This window comes from Epinephelus moara, chromosome 24, assembly GCF_006386435.1.
Source record: "Epinephelus moara isolate mb chromosome 24, YSFRI_EMoa_1.0, whole genome shotgun sequence".
Lineage (NCBI taxonomy): Eukaryota > Metazoa > Chordata > Actinopteri > Perciformes > Serranidae > Epinephelus > Epinephelus moara.
This window is the reverse complement of record NC_065529.1, coordinates 32,045,740-32,065,267: the sequence shown is the minus strand read 5'-3', so window position 1 is coordinate 32,065,267 and position 19,528 is coordinate 32,045,740. Positions and strand designations below refer to the sequence as shown.

The 19,528-nt window shown below is 39.3% G+C and overlaps 2 protein-coding genes across 3 annotated transcripts in view; one reads left to right on the top strand and one right to left on the bottom strand.

Moving 5' to 3' along the window:
• The window catches only part of atg7 (ATG7 autophagy related 7 homolog (S. cerevisiae)), a 121,082-nt gene that overhangs the window by 49,582 nt on the left and 51,972 nt on the right, over window positions 1–19,528 (top strand). Inside the window, exons 16-17 of the mRNA XM_050039375.1 lie at window positions 259–334; window positions 11,281–11,361. Coding sequence (XP_049895332.1) covers window positions 259–334; window positions 11,281–11,361 — 157 coding nt within the window. The remainder of the gene's footprint in view (window positions 1–258; window positions 335–11,280; window positions 11,362–19,528) is intronic.
• The window catches only part of LOC126386795 (putative nuclease HARBI1), a 133,732-nt gene that overhangs the window by 108,271 nt on the left and 5,933 nt on the right, over window positions 1–19,528 (bottom strand). The gene's annotated exons all lie outside the window — the stretch shown is intronic.

Genomic DNA, 19,528 nt, shown 5'->3' with positions numbered 1-19,528 from the left:
CCATGTAGCTTTGGATTTTTTTCTTCCTCATTAATAAAACCCTTCATTTAAAAACTGCATTTTGTGTTTACTTGTGTTATCTTTGACTAATGTTTAAATTTGTTTGATGATCTGAAACATTTAAGTGCGGAAAACATGCAAAAAAGTAAGAAATCAGGAAGGGGGCAAACACTTTTTCACACCACTGTATATAAAAAGGAAATTGGAAAAAGAAGGTGTCAAAGATATAATTTTCTCCCTCTCTGTCTCCATCCTCAGAGGCTATGCGGTGGCCAGCAGCAGTGACGACAGGATGAATGAACCTCCCACCTCTCTGGGTCTAGTGCCGCATCAGGTCAGACACATGCTCACATCCATTAAAACTCACTCACATGCATCCATGTGTGTGCGCACCCGTTCACCTCCACCTGTCAGTGTTCTCCAGTGTATGCCTGTGTTAGCATATCTATGCATAATTATAAGCCTGAAATTCTGTAATGACCTCTTTCTTTCTGTTCTTGTATACTTGACTGAAAGGGTTTCTATAGAAACAAACGCAGCTTTGTCATGGCAGAACACTGCTCTGTAATGCGTGTGTGTGTGTGTGTGTGTGTGAGTTCAGACTTAAGGGTACATTATTGAGGACACACCAACTAACTGTGGTTGCATCACAAGGAGTGAGGCTTAGGGTTATGAACTTACTGATAAGGTAAAAGCTCACAGGCAGCGAGTGTAATTTAGTGCAGAATCTTCCCTGGTCACTTTATTAGGTACACCCATGCAATTGAATGCAATCCAAAACAACAGATCTGCTACAAATTCCACGTTTATAAACATACTGCTCTGATGGTGTTCATCAACATTATTATCTTTGTAAAAGTACATTTATTGGCCGGGCTGTTGTATTGGATTACATAAGATTTTACTGGTATACCTATTTAAGTGGTCACTAAGTGTATATGTGCATTTGATTTACTCAGGCTACATTTGTACTAGTATTTTTTTTCGCATTACAGTGCATTACTATTGTTCTGTTTACGGCTAGCGTCATCATTTTGTCAGCATTTTGAAACCCCTAAAACAGTGACCTTTGAAAATGCTGCTGATCCCGTTTTAGTTTGAAAGCTCCGGGGTTGCGTTTTAGTCTGGACCAGCAAAATCATAGACTTTTGATAACAGTGATGTGGACACCCGTGTTCGCTTCCTGATTGGTGTTATCAGTCACAACATGTCAGGTCAAAACTTTAAAGCTATATCTACATATTTTTGTCATTTTATCCTTCTTGTGTGGCTACTTTTTTCCCATTGCCATGTCTTCCTCCAGCAATGGGTGATGCTCACAGCACCTCTCTGATATGTTGCCATATTTGCTTTGCAGCAACTCCCAATCTGTTTTCTGCCACTTTCGACTGCCTTACTCTCAAAATACTTTATGTCAGTGGTTCCCAACTGGTCCAGCCACAGGGTCCAGATTTCTCCTTAGTCATTAGGTCAAGGTCCACATAGTTTACTATATTTAGCGTAGTACTTTCGTTAGGCCATGTCGTCAAGCTCATTAGCTGTCTCTGTAAAGTGGCTGTCTATTACTCACTGTACAACAGGAAACGGCACTTCAAAATAAAAGCTTGTGCTGGAAATTTACTGTACTTCAAAAATACAGTGTGTGTGTTTTGTTTTTTTTTACAAACTTGACAACGTTTGTAAGTCACTTGCAGTCCTTTCAGCCAGTTGGGAACCACTGCTTTCAGTAATAGTCCAGCTTCGATGTTGGTCAAAGCAAAGAAATCTCTGGTCTTACTTTTCACCATCTCTGTGGCATTCTAAGCAACCAAGCAGACAATCATGTGAGATGTGTCTTCAAGTGTGATAGTATGGACAGAGATTATTTCTAAAAGGGTGCTAAAATGCTCGTGTGTAGGGAGATTGTTTTGAGTTTAAAACATTGTTTTAAAATGAAACGTGTTAGTGTGGATAGCCTCATTTTGTAAAACAGTTGTCAGAGGCCTTAACAAACAAAAAGATGAAAACAGTGGCCTTATAGACCAGTGGCTACAATCCAATGCACTTAAGTAATAACAGCAAACTAAAGTAATTTCAAACAATTAAACCCGTTCCCACATAGATAAATGACCACATAAAGCAATAGCATTATTTTACTGCATGCATCTCATCCTTCTCTAGTGGACACTGAAAGTTCCAGAGTGATGCTGAGTAGGTCTGCAAGATTATGGCCAAAATGATAATCAGGATTATTTTGATCAGTATTGAAATCACGATCATTATGCATTATTTTTGGGAAAAAAATATTTTATTGCACTTTTAAAGAATCAGGGCACTGCTGTCACTTTGATGTTGTGCTGCATTTCTGCTAATATTTATCAAAATAAAACTTAAAATGAGGTTCTTCACCCGTCATGTAGCTGCCACTATTTATTTTTCTATTTTTTTTTTACTTTGGCCACGATACTGTGATGAACACCAATGTCACTGTCATGGATGTCTCAGTTGACGCTGGAGAAGGATGGGGATTAACAGTAACAGTACAGTAACGTTAGCAACATTATTCTTCTCTGCCTTCATGCATTCATTACACTGCAACGTTTTTTCAAGTGGTTTAACAAGTTAGTTATGTTGCTACACATCGCAGACACAAGTCTCATGCAGTCTTTGCATTTGATTTGTTCTCTCCTAAATTCGGAATACTTCTAAACAATGCATGAAGACGGTTGATTGTCGCTTTGCCCATCTGCAATCACGACATTTAGGAAAATTTTTCACAGGCTGCTGCAGGGTGCACGTGTAGTGGCATGACAGCTCTTCAGAAGTGGAGTGCTTGATTTTAATATTCAGCAGAGTTTTTTATGAGCGGAGCACACATTTTAAACATCTACATTATAGTCAATCATGTTAATTTAGAGGTGCCATATTGTGAAAAGTCAGATTGCTGTCTTTTTAAAAAAATAAAGTAGGTATAGGTGCTGTATAGATAACTGTGAAAGTATCAAAACACTCAGCCCACAGAGAAATGCACACAGTTCGTATTCAGAAAATGTGGTGTTAGAGCCGTCAGGATTTCTGTGAATTTGTGATGTCATAACTACAACTGAAGCTTTTATAAAGGTAGAAAAACGGAGCATTTCAGACAGAGGGTGATTACAGGTACATTCAGACAGACATGAGAAAAACAAAGTGGTTTTTGGAAATTAAAGCTTGTAAACTTGTTCTAGTAAAAACCCAAACACAAGTATGAACCTGAATATGAGCATTATATGGAACCAAAACTGTAGGAGCCAAAATCATGATTAATATTTGATTAACTGTGCAGTCCTAAGGCTGTATTGCCGCTGCTTTTTTTTAATCAATAACTGGAACAGACAAGAGTGTACATCCCGAGGTTGCACAACCACACTGACATATATAAGGTAACAAGTGGTTAAAAGGTTCATATTACAAAACCATGAAGTATTCATCTTGATGTTGCTGGAGGATAATAAGATGTTCTGGCCTTGATTACATGTTGAGCTTTCAGCGTTGGGATGGTATGAACAGTATGTATGCTGTATATTGTTTTACTTATGCTGTGCAAAAATATAGAGGTCAGCTTTTGTTACTTTGGTGTTATGTACGCTGAATAAACAGAACAAAACCTGCAAGACCTCAGTTGTTTGTGTGGCAACTTCTGTGGTGCATTCGAAGCTGCACTCAGCAGTGATGCTTTCTTAGACCGCGTTGTGTTTGAATTTATCGCCGATATTTTGTCTACCTCATGTGAACAGAATATTACCTCAACATCAAATGTGCTCAATACAACACCACTGAAAATGTAATTGAAGTACAATGAGTACATTCACTCAAACACGGTACTTATAAAAGTACTTGTGAACAAAGTGTATGACTTTACACATCTACTCCATGACTCCATTCTTTTACTTGAAACAAAGGTTTTTTTTTACAGTGTGGTATTGCTGCATATACATAAAAAAAGGCTTTGAATACTTGCTCCAGGGCCAAGACAGACTTGTCAGTGAGAGGCCATCAGCTTAAAGGGGACCTTTTATCCTCTTTTCTGATTTCATACTTGTATTTTAGGTTTACATGCTCTAATGTTCAAAGAACTGAAACACCTGTATTCACCGTGTCCGATGCAACCGAGGCTGAAACACCAAAAAAATCTCTGTAGCTAGCAAGGCGTCTGCAGGTCCTTCAAAAAAAAACCTTAAAATGTCTGATACTCAACTTTTTTTTAGGCCTTAAAGGTCATTAAACAGGCTTAAATTTGAATTTGTGAAGTCTTAATTGCCACAAACATTTGATCTAATTTTATTTATCAGTCTTTTTATTGCTTTTTGTCAACATGAGTCAAGCTCTTGAGCATAAACATCATTTCTGATGTTACAAACCTTTAAATACTATAAATTGTCCTAAATTTGGTTGTTTTGAACAACCAACATTTGAACTGTTTTCCCCTCTGTTGAGGTGGGTTGTAAATGTGCTCTGTCCTGTCTTGGGGCCCACTTCATCTATAGCATTAACATCCTTCAGCTACAGTTTATAGGCAGCTTAGACCTTCATTTTCCACAGTTACAGCATGTCTTGTTGTTTTCTCCACTGCTTTGTTCGTTGTCTGAAGTTCCATCTGTGGTTATTTTTACACAGTCAAAGTTACAGATTTTCCTGAATCCATCCATCGTTAACACTTCAGACTCATTATTGTTAGCAAAATTAAAACAAGCCTAAGTGAACCCCAGTAATGCCACCCAGTGCCACATTCTGATTGTCTGTTGTACTCACCAGTTGAAAGGGCAAATTAAAGCATATTAACACAAAGTTAGTGATGTGATATGTAAAAAAAAGTGGCTCTGAAAATAGAGCTTTTTGCATTGTCTGACCAAAAACATGAATCTCGTTAACTGTAAGAGGAAGACATTTTATGATTTGAACTGTAGCTATGCATGTTTCTGTGTATTATCTGTTATAATGAATCTTATTCTGTCTTTTATGATTGAGCAACAACAGTAGAAACGGGCCAAGGATAAAGCCCTGTGGCTCACCATGACAGCCCATAACTAGATATGAAGTGCTGCTGTTGTGGGTGAACAAAGTAAATTCAGTTTCATAGGTCAAGGAGCACTGGAGTTGAGGTCAGACCAGATAAAGCTGGAAGCAGTGGTTATTCATATTTTTGCTGTGGGAAGTCTCAGATCTCAATAAACATGATATGTAGTGATAGTCAGTGAGTTGGCTCGTTAATACTTCCTGAGGGACTGTGGAGAAGAAAGGGAAGTTCATTCCTGTGTGTGCCCTTTGTTAGCCATTTTTCGTGGACTGACCTTTGGCTGAGGTTTTTGCGTGTAACTCTATTTATTTTTGTAGAGAGATAAAGGCTATAGACAGTATTGTGAATGGCTGCTGTGTGCGTCTATTTTTATAAATCCTTTCTGCAAAACTCTGGATGGAGATGAGATTGGATTTATAAATTAAGTGACTCATTTAAAGGTTAATTGGCCTGCACGTTTCTTTCACTAATCTTAGTTTGGTTTGACTAAAGAAAAAAATCAGTCCAAACATTAGTGTGAATAGCAGTGTGACGTCAGAGGCGTGACGCTCATTTTCCAGTGTTTACCAAGGACCACAAACACACACAAAAAAATCATAATATTTAAGCCCTATCAAAAGCATTGATAAATGGTCAGTTTGAAAAAGTCTGTATTTAGATTAATATATTTACAGGAATGCTGCTTTGTTCACAAAACCTTTTCAAAGCATTATAATTCAAATAATGATTATACACTCTGGGCCAAGGGCTCAACAAACAGACGAAGAGTAGATAATCTGCAGCTCTCCAAGCTGTGCCCTTTTGCTTACTGACTGTTATCACATCCTCAAGTATCTCACCACCTCCATTTGCATCATCATCAGTATTCATCACCCTGAGAATCTGAATTTCTGCCATTTGCTCGACACCTCCGCCGCTCGTGGTATTTCAACCAAGTAATTCGGAGAAAAGTGGCATGCAAATGTGTTGTTGTATGTGTGTGTGTGTGTTTGTGTAGGGACAGAGACAGAGAGGGGGTGAAGGCGAGAGAATATGATAATAATGACCAGAGAAATGCAGGGCAGATAATATGCAAGAGGGTGTTAATGCCTCGATGTGTGTGTGCGTGTGAGTGTGTCCAGTTTTGCCTCTTCCTCCAGCTGTCTACTGCTGATACATCACACTGCAGATCAGTAGTTTGGAGCTGCAGGCGTCTTTTCTGTGGTGCCACAGTGACAACCTGTGGTGGTTTACAGAAAGTACATGAAATATGTTTTATGAACAAGTGTCTGAATAAGAGCGTGCAAATACAGGATTTTTGGGGGACATTTTTGATAGCTGTCACCCTTTTTCTTTTGTAAATGTACCTTTAGATTTTGATCCTGACAACTGTTGTGTACTCCTGACACTTTTCAAGCTCCATCCCCAAAACTCACAAAGCACTGTTTTCTCTAAACATCTCTAAAAGCCATAGAAAGCTTTGTGGTTGTTTCAGGGTAGATTTGTGTGTCTGAGCCCAGGACAGAGCAATCAATCTACATTATGCTGTTTTGCTGTGTTAAAATTAGCTGATAAAATGGATGGTGCATGGACTTGTATTTATGTAGTGCCTTTCTACAGTAGTTGTCCGACCACTCAAAGCATTTTTACACTACATCTCAAATTTACCCCTTCACACACACATTCACACACTGGTGGCTGCCATACAAGGTGCCACTTGCATCAGTTTAAATATTCACACACACTCAAAATATGGGCAGAATTTATCTTGACCGAGGATACTTAGACACGCAGAATGAAGGAGCCAGGGATCGTCAGTTGATCATCCGATAAGTTGACAACCTGTCCTACCTTCTGTGCCACAGCTGCCAACGTACTTGTCCCTAACTCAAGTCAAATTGAGTCATTTTTATTCATATAGCCCATATGACAAATCACATGTTCATAATAAAACAGTTACAAAGTAAAAAAGTGCTTAACATGTCAATAATAAAAACAATCAAGACATGAAAACAGCAACTTAGTATATGAAAACTGAGGAAATCAAAGACAGTCTAAATTAACTTAAACCTCAAGTAAAATCAGGAAAGCCTCTCCGATAAAAGTTTTAAAAAGGGACTTAACCCTTTGAAGCCTGGATCAACATCACTTTTCCTGTGCTTCGTTCAAATACCTCCACAAGTATTTAAATCTTTCAAATCTTAGCAAATTGATTTGATTTCTTTTGAAAACACAGGGGAAAAGGCAATGAGCACCTTGGCAAGAACTGTTCCACAAACTGAAAGAAATCTTTAGCTTTGGGAAAAAAATTATTTTTGACCCTTTAAAACCTGAATAAATTAGTTTATTTTTTTCCCCCAAAACATGGCGAAAAGGCAATGAGCAACTGAATACATTGCTCTAAAATTGGCAAGAAATTAGTAAAAACTTAAAAAAGAAAAAAAAAAAAAAAAAAAAAAAGAAAATTACTGGAAAAATAACTATTTATAATTTTTTCTCTATAAAATTATAAGAAGTAAAGATATTGTTTTCTGGATTTCTTTTTATTTATTTTTTGATCATTTTTTTAATAACCTCCCCCTTTTTAAGAACTTGTTTTCAGTCACTTTCTTGTCATCATTTACTAATTTCTTGCAATTTGTGAGTCACTTCTTGCCAACTCGGTCATTGGCTTTTGCCACTTTTTTTTTCCTGACAAATAAATTAAACCAATTTGCTCAGGTTTCAAGGGGTTAAAAGAGATCACTGACTCAACTGTTCCAGAGCCTTAGAGCCGTTTGCCTCAAAGGTGTGCAGTGGACATAACCCTCTATCCTAACATCCCCAGTTCGGATAAGTAAAATCTCCATCGAAAAAAAATTTTAATGGGCAAAACAATAAAAAAGACAACAGGGCAGACAGATATACAAAAGCAGTCATGCACAAAAGACGAAAATAGCAAAATTACAATACTGAAAAGCAGGACGACAAAATTATAGATTGTTAAGACATTTATGACGATTATTATCTGAGCGAATGTCAAGGAATTTCCAGATGCCACCAGACAGGCACACATTCAGTATTCTTATTTCAGAGTTATAAATGCTCGTTGTCAGATGCTCAGACGATACATTTAACAGTGACAGTAATAGGTGTTTTTCAGTGCTCTCAATCAGTAAGGCAGCATTGCAGTGCTTTTGAAATCTGCACTGGGTTGTACTAGCTTTGTGTTTGGGTGACAAGAGAACGCTAGAGCAGTGGTTCTCAAATGGTGTGCCGTGATGCAAATCCAGATGTGCCGTGGGATTTTGTGATTACCACATAACATTATTGCAATATTCAACTGAGCCTGTACAAAATGTTATGAATTCATTTTTGATTGACTGTATCAGTGTGTTGTGTAGACCCATTTCCTAATAAAGAGGCAAACTCTACTTTAAAAAAATGTAATTTCATTTCATTTCATTTAGAAAACCTTCATGGGGAACCTATTTGTCACCATTTGTGTGAGGGAATTAAAAGTGTGTGACACATCACATTATTTAACATTATTTCCCTTTTAAATGGATGTGTTATTGGTGCTTTGATGTAATCTTAAAAGTTTAAAATAAACTCTTAAATCATTTTTAAAAATATTTCATGAGTAATAGTTGGTTGTCAAATGTTATTTGATATTAGTTAATAAAAAAAAAAACCTTTTTGTTGTGACAAGAGTGATAACACATATAGAGGCTGTTGTGCACAGATGTAAATACAGGTGTGCCTTGAGATTTTGGCTTGCCCTTTGGTGTCCCTTGGGCACAAAAGTTTGAAAACCACTGCACTAGAGACTTTTAGTAACTAGTAGTTAGTTTGTAATTAAAACAACTACTGAAATTTGTTGCACCACAACTGCTTGGGGCATAACCTAACTAATATGTAGGACATGAAGTCATAGTGGCTTTAGAGATCCAAGATCATGGTTACTGTGGTCGGTGAGTTTAATCCTGTGACATTTAATTATTTACACCTATCCGTGGAGAATGTGCAACTATTCAGTTGTTACTTAGAGTAATGTTGTAACTTATCGCCATGGTACAGCTGCTTTTTATTTAATAATGCATAAATTACAACTTAGTAATAACTTGTTATAACTAGGTTGTTTGAATTTACACACAGGTGATTTTGCTTTTAAATGTCACAAGTCTGACATACAGTGCCTCAACTAACATTTTCTTCTTTATCCTTAGCTGCAAAATTAAGGACAACAATGAGAAGAAGCAAGGTTACTTTGTAGTATCAAGGATAATGGGTCCTTTATGTCCATGATCATACTTTAAGATCACAAAGGTCCTTATGATCCATGACTTTGATTTCTGAAAATCCAGGGTATTTTAAGGAGGGAGAATTCCTCCACTCATTCATGAGCTATCGTCCACTCTGTATGTCTTAATACAGAGGGGGATAAAACAAAATTCACCAAACAAAATAAACATAAATAAAAGATCACTTCAAAGTCAAATAAGATTTCCATTTTTTCCCCAATATTTTTCACATTTTTTAGTCTCAGAGAAAAAGTCAGTTTTTCCATAACATAAATTTCCTTAGCTGTTTCTATCCATTCAGAGGTTGTTGGAGACTCTTTACTCAGTCATTTCCTGGTTATTGCTTTTTTACAACCTGCTCATTGTATTTGTAATAAATATATGTCCTGCTTTATTAGCCTAGCTGGCACATTTCCCAAATACATTACACTGAAGTTAAAATCCAGCTCTGAGCTCATTATTGATGTGATCTCTATAACCACATCTACCAAGTAAGAAGAAACTAGGACACTCCCAGAAATATGAAAATGACATGACATATGACATGTTACCACGCATTCTCCAGCACTGAACATGTTCAGGTTTGTTGCTTTGTATTTTTTTTTTATTTTGGAACTTTGGGACTTTTGGGACTGGTTGAATAATTACAGCTGGAATCACATTTTATTTATACACATTACATACATACATGGATTTCTTAACTCAGTATATACTGTCTGTAAAGGCTGTGCAGTTTTAGAGCTACTAGTCTTTTTAAGTCCACCTCACTTGCCCATTGGTCTGATTTACTCATCCTCTCACCCCTCCATTTGTTATATCGCCTACTGGACATGTTTGCTCTGCCAGGCGTCCTCTTACCTTTGTGATAAATAAGTACAGCCTCGACTGCCTTTAATCTTTCAGTCTTTTAAACATCCTTGAATGTGCCATTTTACTTGAAACAATCAGCACACAGATGAGAAGATATAAATGACATGGATAAAACTGAGACAAATAGCAAAATGAAACGAGCCTCCGGCTGAGTTGCAGAGTTAGTACACCATAACCAGATAACTGTAGGTTACCACACAGGCTGTGCTAGTGCCAACTTGGAGCCATGAAGAGTAATTAAAATAGGGGTGCATGAAGTCATCATGGAGCCAATGCACCCAAATATCTCAGCCAAGACACGAAAGCTTTTAATTTCTGCCCCTGTCCACGTGATGTGCATTATGCAGTACTTTATCCACAAGTGTTCAAAATATTTGTCAGTTTTATCATCAGATAATTACAGCCAGGAAGAAATTTCATGGTCTGGACTACGTGCGTCACCAGAAAACATAATGAGCGAAGCTTTTATCAAAAAAAAAACCAGGATGATGTGGGTGTAAGAGAGGAGGAGGGGGAGCGATGAAAGGAATATATTGGTGACGGGTGGTGTTTCGCCAAAGAGTTGTTGGTGTGTGTGTGTACATGTGTGGAGGGTTCTCTAGACAGTAATCAAGGTAATTAGCCATAATGACTGGAGCCATGAATAGGAGTGAAAGCTTTCAGCAGTGAGAGATGTGCAATGTGAAAATGTTTCACTGGAAAATACTGTAGCACATCTGACACCAGAGGGCGCTTTCTGCATGATTTTAAAATGTAGAAGACATTAAGTCAAACTGCTTCCAAATTTTCAAGCCTCACATTTAATGTTTACTACTTCACTACTTATGCATTACGTTTGCTTACAAAGAAAAAATGTTTCAAGGGTACGATCTTCTCTCAAACTGAATACTTGCTGTTCAATAGGTGCTTTTCGTGAACATATACTGTGTATTTCTCTCCCTTTCATCTTTCTCTGGTTAAGGACCTTTTTTGTGTTCACATAATTTAAGTTTTTAGCGTTTATGAGTGATTTGAATGTGGTTTTGAAAGGAGCGTTCCCCCTTTGAGTGCTGTTATGCAATTTTGCGCCTCAGTTTTGTGTCAGTTTTTGATGTTTTGGTCTCTCTCCCATAGATCCGAGGCTTTCTTTCGAGGTTCGACAACGTCCTGCCTGCAAGCCTGGCCTTTGACAAATGCACAGCCTGCTCACCCATCGTAAGTAGCACATATTGTAGCTAAATACTTCAAATTATATGTTTTTTGACAGTATATGAAAGACTGACACATTGATGCAGAAAGGCAGCTTCTGATTTACTTATCAGATTAGCCTCTGTTACTATGTACCAACACTGTGTTGAAACACAAATTGCAGCCCTAGCAGAAATAAGGGGATTCCCATCTCTCCCATTCCCACATTGTTAAGTCAGTGGAGCTGTGTTGAAATGTTGCTCCTTGAGGAATACTGAAGACACAAACACACACACACACACACACACACACACACACACACACACACACACACACAGAAAAGCTGGTAAAACCATATGGTAACAATCAGGCAGCAGTTGCTCATTGATGTCAGTGACTGTCGTATGAGTGGAATTAGCTCCCACCACTGCAGCGTGGGTGTGTGTGTGCATGTAAAGATGGGCTGCTGAGGGGTCCACACATCCCAAATCAGCCAAGCTGGGTGGGAGAAATTGCCTTCGTGTCTATTTACCGCGCCACCATTGGTCTACAGCAAACTGACCAATCATTACCCCAGGTGGCCCAGTGGTTAGCAGCGTCCAGCGATGTGATTGGCTGGTGTACATTAGTGTAAGGCCAGTGGTGGTGGTGGGGGGGGGTGCAAGTTAGAGAGGGAGAAAGTAAAAAAAAAATGTGAAAGCAAGAGGGGTGGGGGGGATAAAGAGAGGAAGTGCAGGGCTGAAGAAAGGGTGTTGGGGGGGATAAAGAGAGGAAGTGCAGGGCTGAAGAAAGGGTGTTGTGATGAGTGGCGGGCTGGTTCTCTCCCTCTTTCTCCCCTGATCTCAATGCAGCCTTTGTGTCTATAAAGAGGTCATAAAGCCCCAGATCTATCACTTTCATGTGAAGACAGAGCGAGAGAGAGACACACAGAAGGAGAAACCAAGAGGCAGAGAGGGGGAGGGAGCTGGCCAGCTTGTACTCTAAAAGTTTAAAGTTTTTCTCCACCTACGCTGCTCCTGGAAAAAAAAGAAAAAAGTATGAAGTTCCACCCCATCTTATGGTGTCATGTTTCTGCCTGTGTGACTGATGAGATTATTCGGTCTGAGCGGAGGGTTCATAAGGTTTGATAGGGACCGGGGTAAAGCCTGTGTAGTCGGGAACAATGAACAACATGAGTTAGGAAAGACGATCCTTTGCTGAGGCAGGGATAAAGGTTATGTAGTGAAATTGGTGAATGTGTTTTGATTCAGTTAATCCCGCCCACACACATTTTCCCTCTCTGTTTTGCATTTGCTGCTTATCTGCCTTTCACTCTTTTCTTTTTTTACCAGCCTCCTCCTATTTCACTTCTCCTCTTTTCCTCTCCTCTGCCTTACGTTCTCTCCCTTCCTGTTCTCCCTCCCCCATATCTCTCCTCCCTTTGTGTGTCCCTCTGTCCATCCATCAGTGCGTTCACTGTAATGTGTGTGTGTCTTTGTCTTCTGTGTGTGTATGTGTATGTGTGTGTGTGTTTGTGTGTGTGTGTGTGTGTGTGAGGGAGTGCACGTCTGTCTGTGTGTATTCCTGCCGCAGTCAGCTGTGTGCTGCCAGGTCACTATGGAAACAAAACAATTCAGCCCCTGTCTGGGCTGGAGCAGTTCCTGTAGAGTTGGGGCTTTTTACTGTGTGTGTGTGTGTGTGTGTGTGTGTGTGTGTGTGTGTTTCCTAACTCTTTCTGGGGCTGCAAGCCAATAAAACTACACACCAGAGAGTAAATCACAGCTGACGTGGCTTTGTCTTAAACCATGCCAGACACCTCTTACTACAACTACTTGTACTAACACCACCAAATACGCTACCACTATTAATAGCAGGAACATTTTTCACATTCGAAGTGCAAAGTGTTGAAAAGAAACTGAACTGGTCAATATCACAGCTCTGTGTTTTTCTGTTGAGGTATTTCTTCCTTCTGAACCTTTCAAAAACTAGACCTGGTTATACTTAAAGGGACAGTTCAATGAAAAATCCATCAAACATACCAGAACTAGATGGCACTCAGCTTGTGGTGCTCATAGCGCCAAAAAACTATACAGGAATCATAACCAGGATACTCAAGATATTCCACAGACCTTGTTGTGAGAGGTTTCATGTAGGAACGATTTTCTTTCTACGGAATTACAACATTAATGAATTCCTCCTCTGCTGAGCTGTAATGTTAGGTAGCTCAGTGGTGTTTGGTGAGCTAGTAGTAGATGCACGCTCTTCTGTGCGGTGATATGATTGGTGGGGGTAGTTCAGTAGATAGAACAGTTCCTACATGAAACTGCTCACAATAAGGTCTGTGGATTATCTTGAGTAACCAGGTCATGATTTCTGGAAAGAAACATTGCTGTTGAGTATTTCAAATGGGCTTAGAGCACCATGAGCTGAGTGCCATCTAGTTCTGAAACTCCCGGACCTCATTGTTTTCTCGATTTGTGGACATTTTCAGCTGCTGTTGTTCTTCTTTGAGTTAGCCGCTAACTGCTATCAGCTATTTTTTAAATCTCCCATGGTGTGTCGCACACAGCTGTGCCGCCCATGATGCCATCCTACCAGCTGTCCCCTTTATGCAAACATTGTTGTGGCGCTGTTACTACCTCTGTTGCCAGTTCAGAGGTGAGACAACAATTCCGCTTTTGTACTTTTTATACAGAATGGTGAGGTGGCATAACAGCATGAATTTCCTGCCCAAATGAGGCATTGTTAAAGTGGCTTTTGACTTTGAGAGGTAGACATTTTATAATATCCACTGCAGCTATGCATGCTTCTGTGAATTATCTATTGGAATTAATTTTATTCTGTCTTTTATGTATGACCATATTCAACAGTCGAAACGGGCCAAGGATAAAGCCCTGTGGCTCCTCATGAAAGACCATAGCTAGATTTGAAGTACTGCTGTTGTAGAGAACAAAATTAATTCAGTTTCATAGATCGAGAAGCACCGAAGTCGAGGTCAGACCAGATAAAGCTGGAGGCAGTGGGTCATTCAGCTCTTTACTGAGAGAGGGAGTTTTTCAAATGTATTTTTATTTATTTATTTATTGGCGCTCTGAGCACCACAAGCTGAGTGCTATCTTGTTCCATTATATCAGAAAGGAGGCAGACATCTCTATGGCCAATATCGCCAACACGGTTCACACCAAAACAATCTAGAGTGATAACTAGCACTACAGACAAGAGTAAAAATATGTATTTTTGATTATGGGGTTAACCGTACCTTCAAAATAAGTCATCCTTGTATCACAGATTGTAAAGATTAAAACCTGATTTTAGTCTGCAGATCCATATCTATTGTAATTTGGCTGAATTTCGTTTCCAGCACCTATCCCATTAAAGGTCCTACGGATGTGAAAACACTTACCAATGATTAAAACCCTTTAAATAATCTAAAATATACAGGACATGTACCACTACACTGAAACCATGACTCAACATTATGTCTGTCTTCAAGTGTGTACCAGTAAAGTGGTAAAAAAAAAATGAAATACATTGCCCCTCTAATTTTGTGAAAGCCAATGATCCAGCAGAAATGCCAAACATTTTCTGATGTATGCTTTCCAGATGATAGGATTCGCTGCTTTTCTCTGTGTTAGGTAGTTGTCAATGAAATGTTTTTGTGTTTGACATTTTTAGGTTTAACGATGCAATTTTGGCTGCATAATGGCTACCTTGTTTATTCTGCTTCCAACTGGAGCGTTGGTTGTGTACATCCTCAGAAATGAATGCTACATGTATGCAAAGTGCAATACAACATGGACGGTACAGGCAGTGTAACATACATACTTGATGTTGTCACCACATGTTTGATGTAGGGGCCTTTTATGTCCCATCTGCAATTGCGCCGCTGTCGCTTTTAGTGCCACCATCTAATGATTTACATCATAGTAACCTCTGCAACTGTCACCGTGTTTGTGGTTGACATCATGTCATGAGTTCTTAGGTAGGCCCTGAAGTGGAATCCTTCAGGAAGTATTTGGACAGTTACTTTCATGACCCAACTGTTGTCTACATTGACACGTGGTTACCTCCTGCCTAAGTTGACATAACAAGCAATTCAAAGAGATCACCTTGGACTGCAGGAAATATTTAATATTTACATCTATACCAGCCATTCTTTTCATACTAGGTGCAATTTCTGCAAATGTAATCAGACATATTAGATTAGATAACTCTCAATATTTTTACTTTACTATGTGCTGTTTTTACGTATAGTGTAGACATGTATGTGTTGCACAGCAACCACAGAGTGTTAAGTACACATACTTAATGAGCTTTGCTTCCTGTGAAGTGTGCTGATCCTCTGGAGTACCATAAAGTCTTAGTGGTTACTTAATGAGTCAGTTGGAGTTTGTGTCTAACCTGGCGTGTTGACTATACATGTTAACAGCGGAAGTCAAAACCATTGAATCACCAGGAAGTGTTTACTCATAGCATACGGTAAATGTTACATCATGGCGAAACCACAAACCAAGAACCACCAAGCATTTCATAGATCGTTATGCTTCAGTCACTGATTTGCACTTACAGTCACATAATTGTATGTGACTGCCAACTATGTTCTGTATGTTTACAATTTAAGGTAAAGCCCCTGTGAGTCACCCAATGTATGTCTGATGTGTTTAAAGATGCTACACATGTACACCCATGTGGGCACACACATACACAGCCTATAGAGTGTTTTACTTTGAGTTAATCTCCACAGTTTGGATCCACAAACAACTTGATAAAGAAGTCGTCACCACTGACACGTAAAGCCAGAACGGAGAGATTTATGTAGCTCCATAAGGAAGGAAGCTTCGGGACAAGTTCACATGTACATGCATGTGTACATATGTGTAGCACACCATGTAATCCAGATGTTGATGATTTCATGTGTTTGTAGCTTGGCGTAATTGTGGCTATCCGTCAACAGCACGCAATCACTACTGAAAACATTGGCGCCTGATTAAGACTACAAACCTTGTAAACGTTTCAAGTCTCTTCCGTTCTGTGTGTCTACATATGTTGATGTTTTTATGGCATATTTCCCACAATGCTTCTGGAACAGTACAGTTTGAATTAGTCAGATGCTAGATGCTTCACTCCACTGTCAAGTTTTCCAACCCTTGTAAGAAAACGGTTTCTTTCGTTCAAATTATTTCTGTTTTTTATCAACTTGTATCATCTGTACAAGAAAGTAATAGGGCCAAACACTCAGTTTTGTACAGTCTAAGAATCTCTTTAATACACAGTTTGATGTAGGTGCAACTCTCTGGTCATAATTCACGACCCCGTCTGATTTGATTTGGTGAATTTTTTCATCTTTTTTCTGTCTTTTTAAAGTCGAGATAAAATGAAATTGGCTTTTTAACCCTTTAAGATCACATCCCCAGACATATTATGCATCTATTTAAGAACGTATGCCAATTTTTTAAAAAATAAAATCAATTTCTTTATATTCTTATATCAAAACTCAGTCATGTTGTCTTCCTGTAAAACAAAATAAGACGGGTGCTTACATAGTACCTGTCGATTTCAACCAATAATATCATGACATCCACCCATCAATCACTGTGCAACCTAACCAAAGCTGCACAAAGCTAGTAAGCTAGCTATCAACAGCATGGTATGTTGGTGTGTCTTTGTTTCCCCAAATATAGTGGTTACGGGCCGTGTGCCATAATTTATTCAGCTGAGGATAGTGGTTTCTATGACAGCTCCAGATTATGTGAAGGCACTTTACAGTTGACTGCTTCAGCAACTAACGTTACATGTAGCACACGATGGATTTCATCTCGCGTTCCATGATAAATACTACATTCCCATTGGCGTTACACCATCTGGGCCTCACTGTAATGACACGCCCTAGGGGTGGCCATCGCCAGAGGACAGTATGATATTATCACGATACTTAAGGTGGTGAGGTTAGCCCTCATGTTCGTAGTATTCCCGGAGTATTCTCATATGACACTGCTTGCAAATCGCATGCATCATATCCAAACACAGACGGCGCATTTCTGGTTTCTTTCTTTCCGGTGCCTCCATCTTTGTTTTGACAAAGTTCCTGCCAAATGCTGTTGCTGACTAGCCTGGAAATCCAGACTCAAAGCTAGAAAGATTTTGAGTCTGGCCCTCACCGATACACCTTTCCTACCCAAGGGGCCTGGTGCCTAACTGAGGCATTTCAAATGCTGCTGCACGCAATTGGATAGCACGATGGCCAATCAGAGCAAAAACAAGGTGACGTATTCATTGCACTAAGCCCCATTTGTTAGCTGAAAAGTGGGGCTAACTGATATATTATGCTTTTGTTGTATCCCGTCGGCAAACCGACAAAAACGTCCTTCCTGGAAACAAAGTCTTCTAGGGCAGTCTTCTGTTCCTCTCTCAAGGAAAAAGATAAGTGTAGCTGCCTTAGCGTTTCTTCCAAAGCTAAATTGAATTGAATTGAATGAATTGAATTACTTTTCGACTCCTACGGCGCAGCACTGTCGTCATCATGTTACGCCCGCCCAAAGCCCGCCTCTGTCAGATAGACTGATGTGATTGGTCCGATAGCGATTCAGCGGGCTCTGCTCATCGGAGCCAGATCCCCAGGCAGTGCAAATTAGAATTTGCTAGGGGCGGGGCATCTGGATTTCCAGGCTAGTTGCTGACCTCACCAGGAAAAAAAATCAGCACCATCTAGTGGACCGAATAAGCAATTGATTGTATTATTCTAGTACCACAAGTTGTGTTAAAATGTGTATTAGCTAAATTAATGATGTATACAATAAAAGATCGATACTTGGCATCCGTTTATCGAAACAATATCCCCAAATAAAATATTGAGATACTATGCTCTATCGATTTTCTTCCCCCATCCCTAATACGCCCACTTTTTAACAATCAAATCATATTCCTACTTATATTATTTCCTACCTGTCTATTGTGTTTTCCTCGGAAATGTCACAATACTGAAGCTAGATGCCCTTGAAATATCATTTCATCTGGACTTAAAGCTTATTTTTTCCAATCTAAAACTTCCTAAACCAAGACTGTGCCCTGGGACTGGATACTGTAGAAGTCATTGATCATGATCTTATCTACTACTGATATGGACATAAGTGAGTGATGTAAGTGTTTATAACTGTGTGTCAGTGTGCATTGCTTGGAGTGACTTCATTAACTTTATCATAAGATCATCACAGTTATCAAGTTGCTTTCTGTGTCATGAGCATCTATATTTCAACAAAGTGGGTTTTGGCCGTTGGCGTCTCGTGTAACGGATCCCGGGGATGGAAGTGGAGAATCAAAGAAATAAAAGAGAGGGAAGAAAAGAAAAGAGTGGTTGAAAAGATGAACGAGGGACACGTCAGTGTGTATTGTGTGCAGTGTGTCTGGCTCCAAGACTAGACGCCAGGTCAGTCTGCGAACACACACACACAGACAGACGTTGATGCACACAGTGTGTTGATGTCTGAGGCAGAGGTAACCCTACACCTGCAGAGGAGGGTCTGTGGGCGTCCATGAAAGGCTTGGCCAAGCTTAGGAAGGTAGCCGAGAGGGCAGAGGATCTGTGTGTGTGCATGTGTGTGTGTTTTGGAAAGAAGGTGTGGGTATTTGAAGTCAGTACTGGTAGGAGATCAAGGTGGACATGTCAGAATGATTGCAGAGGAGTTGAGTTGTGGTGTTTCACAGGTTGTGCCGATGGACCAGTGGCTGCATTCAGAGAGAAAGTTGCTCTTTTCCATCTCCTAATGTTTTTGATTTAGGCAGACAAGTCGTGATGCATTAACATGACTCAGCTCTCCACTCAAAGTGTACACATCAGACTCAAAAAGGACTTTCACCAAAGATGTAATGTTTTGTGAAGAAAAAACACTTAGAAATGTCTCGGACAGCATATAATGTTTTACTTCAGAATGCAGTAAAAGGTGAAGAGGTTCATTTATTTTACAAAACCTTTTATACCCTTTTGACTTCAAGTATCCTCCGTCTAAGTAGTGTTAATGTGGAGCATTTATATGTGGCACTAGGGCTGCCACTAACGATTATTTTCATTGTTGACTAATCTGTCGATTATTTCTTCGATTAGTCGACTAATCGTTTCATCGAAAAATGTGTTAAAATGTTGAAAAATGTCGGTCTGTCTCGCCCAAACCCCAACATTACGTCATCTAATGTCTTGTTTCGTACTCACGCCAAAGGGTTT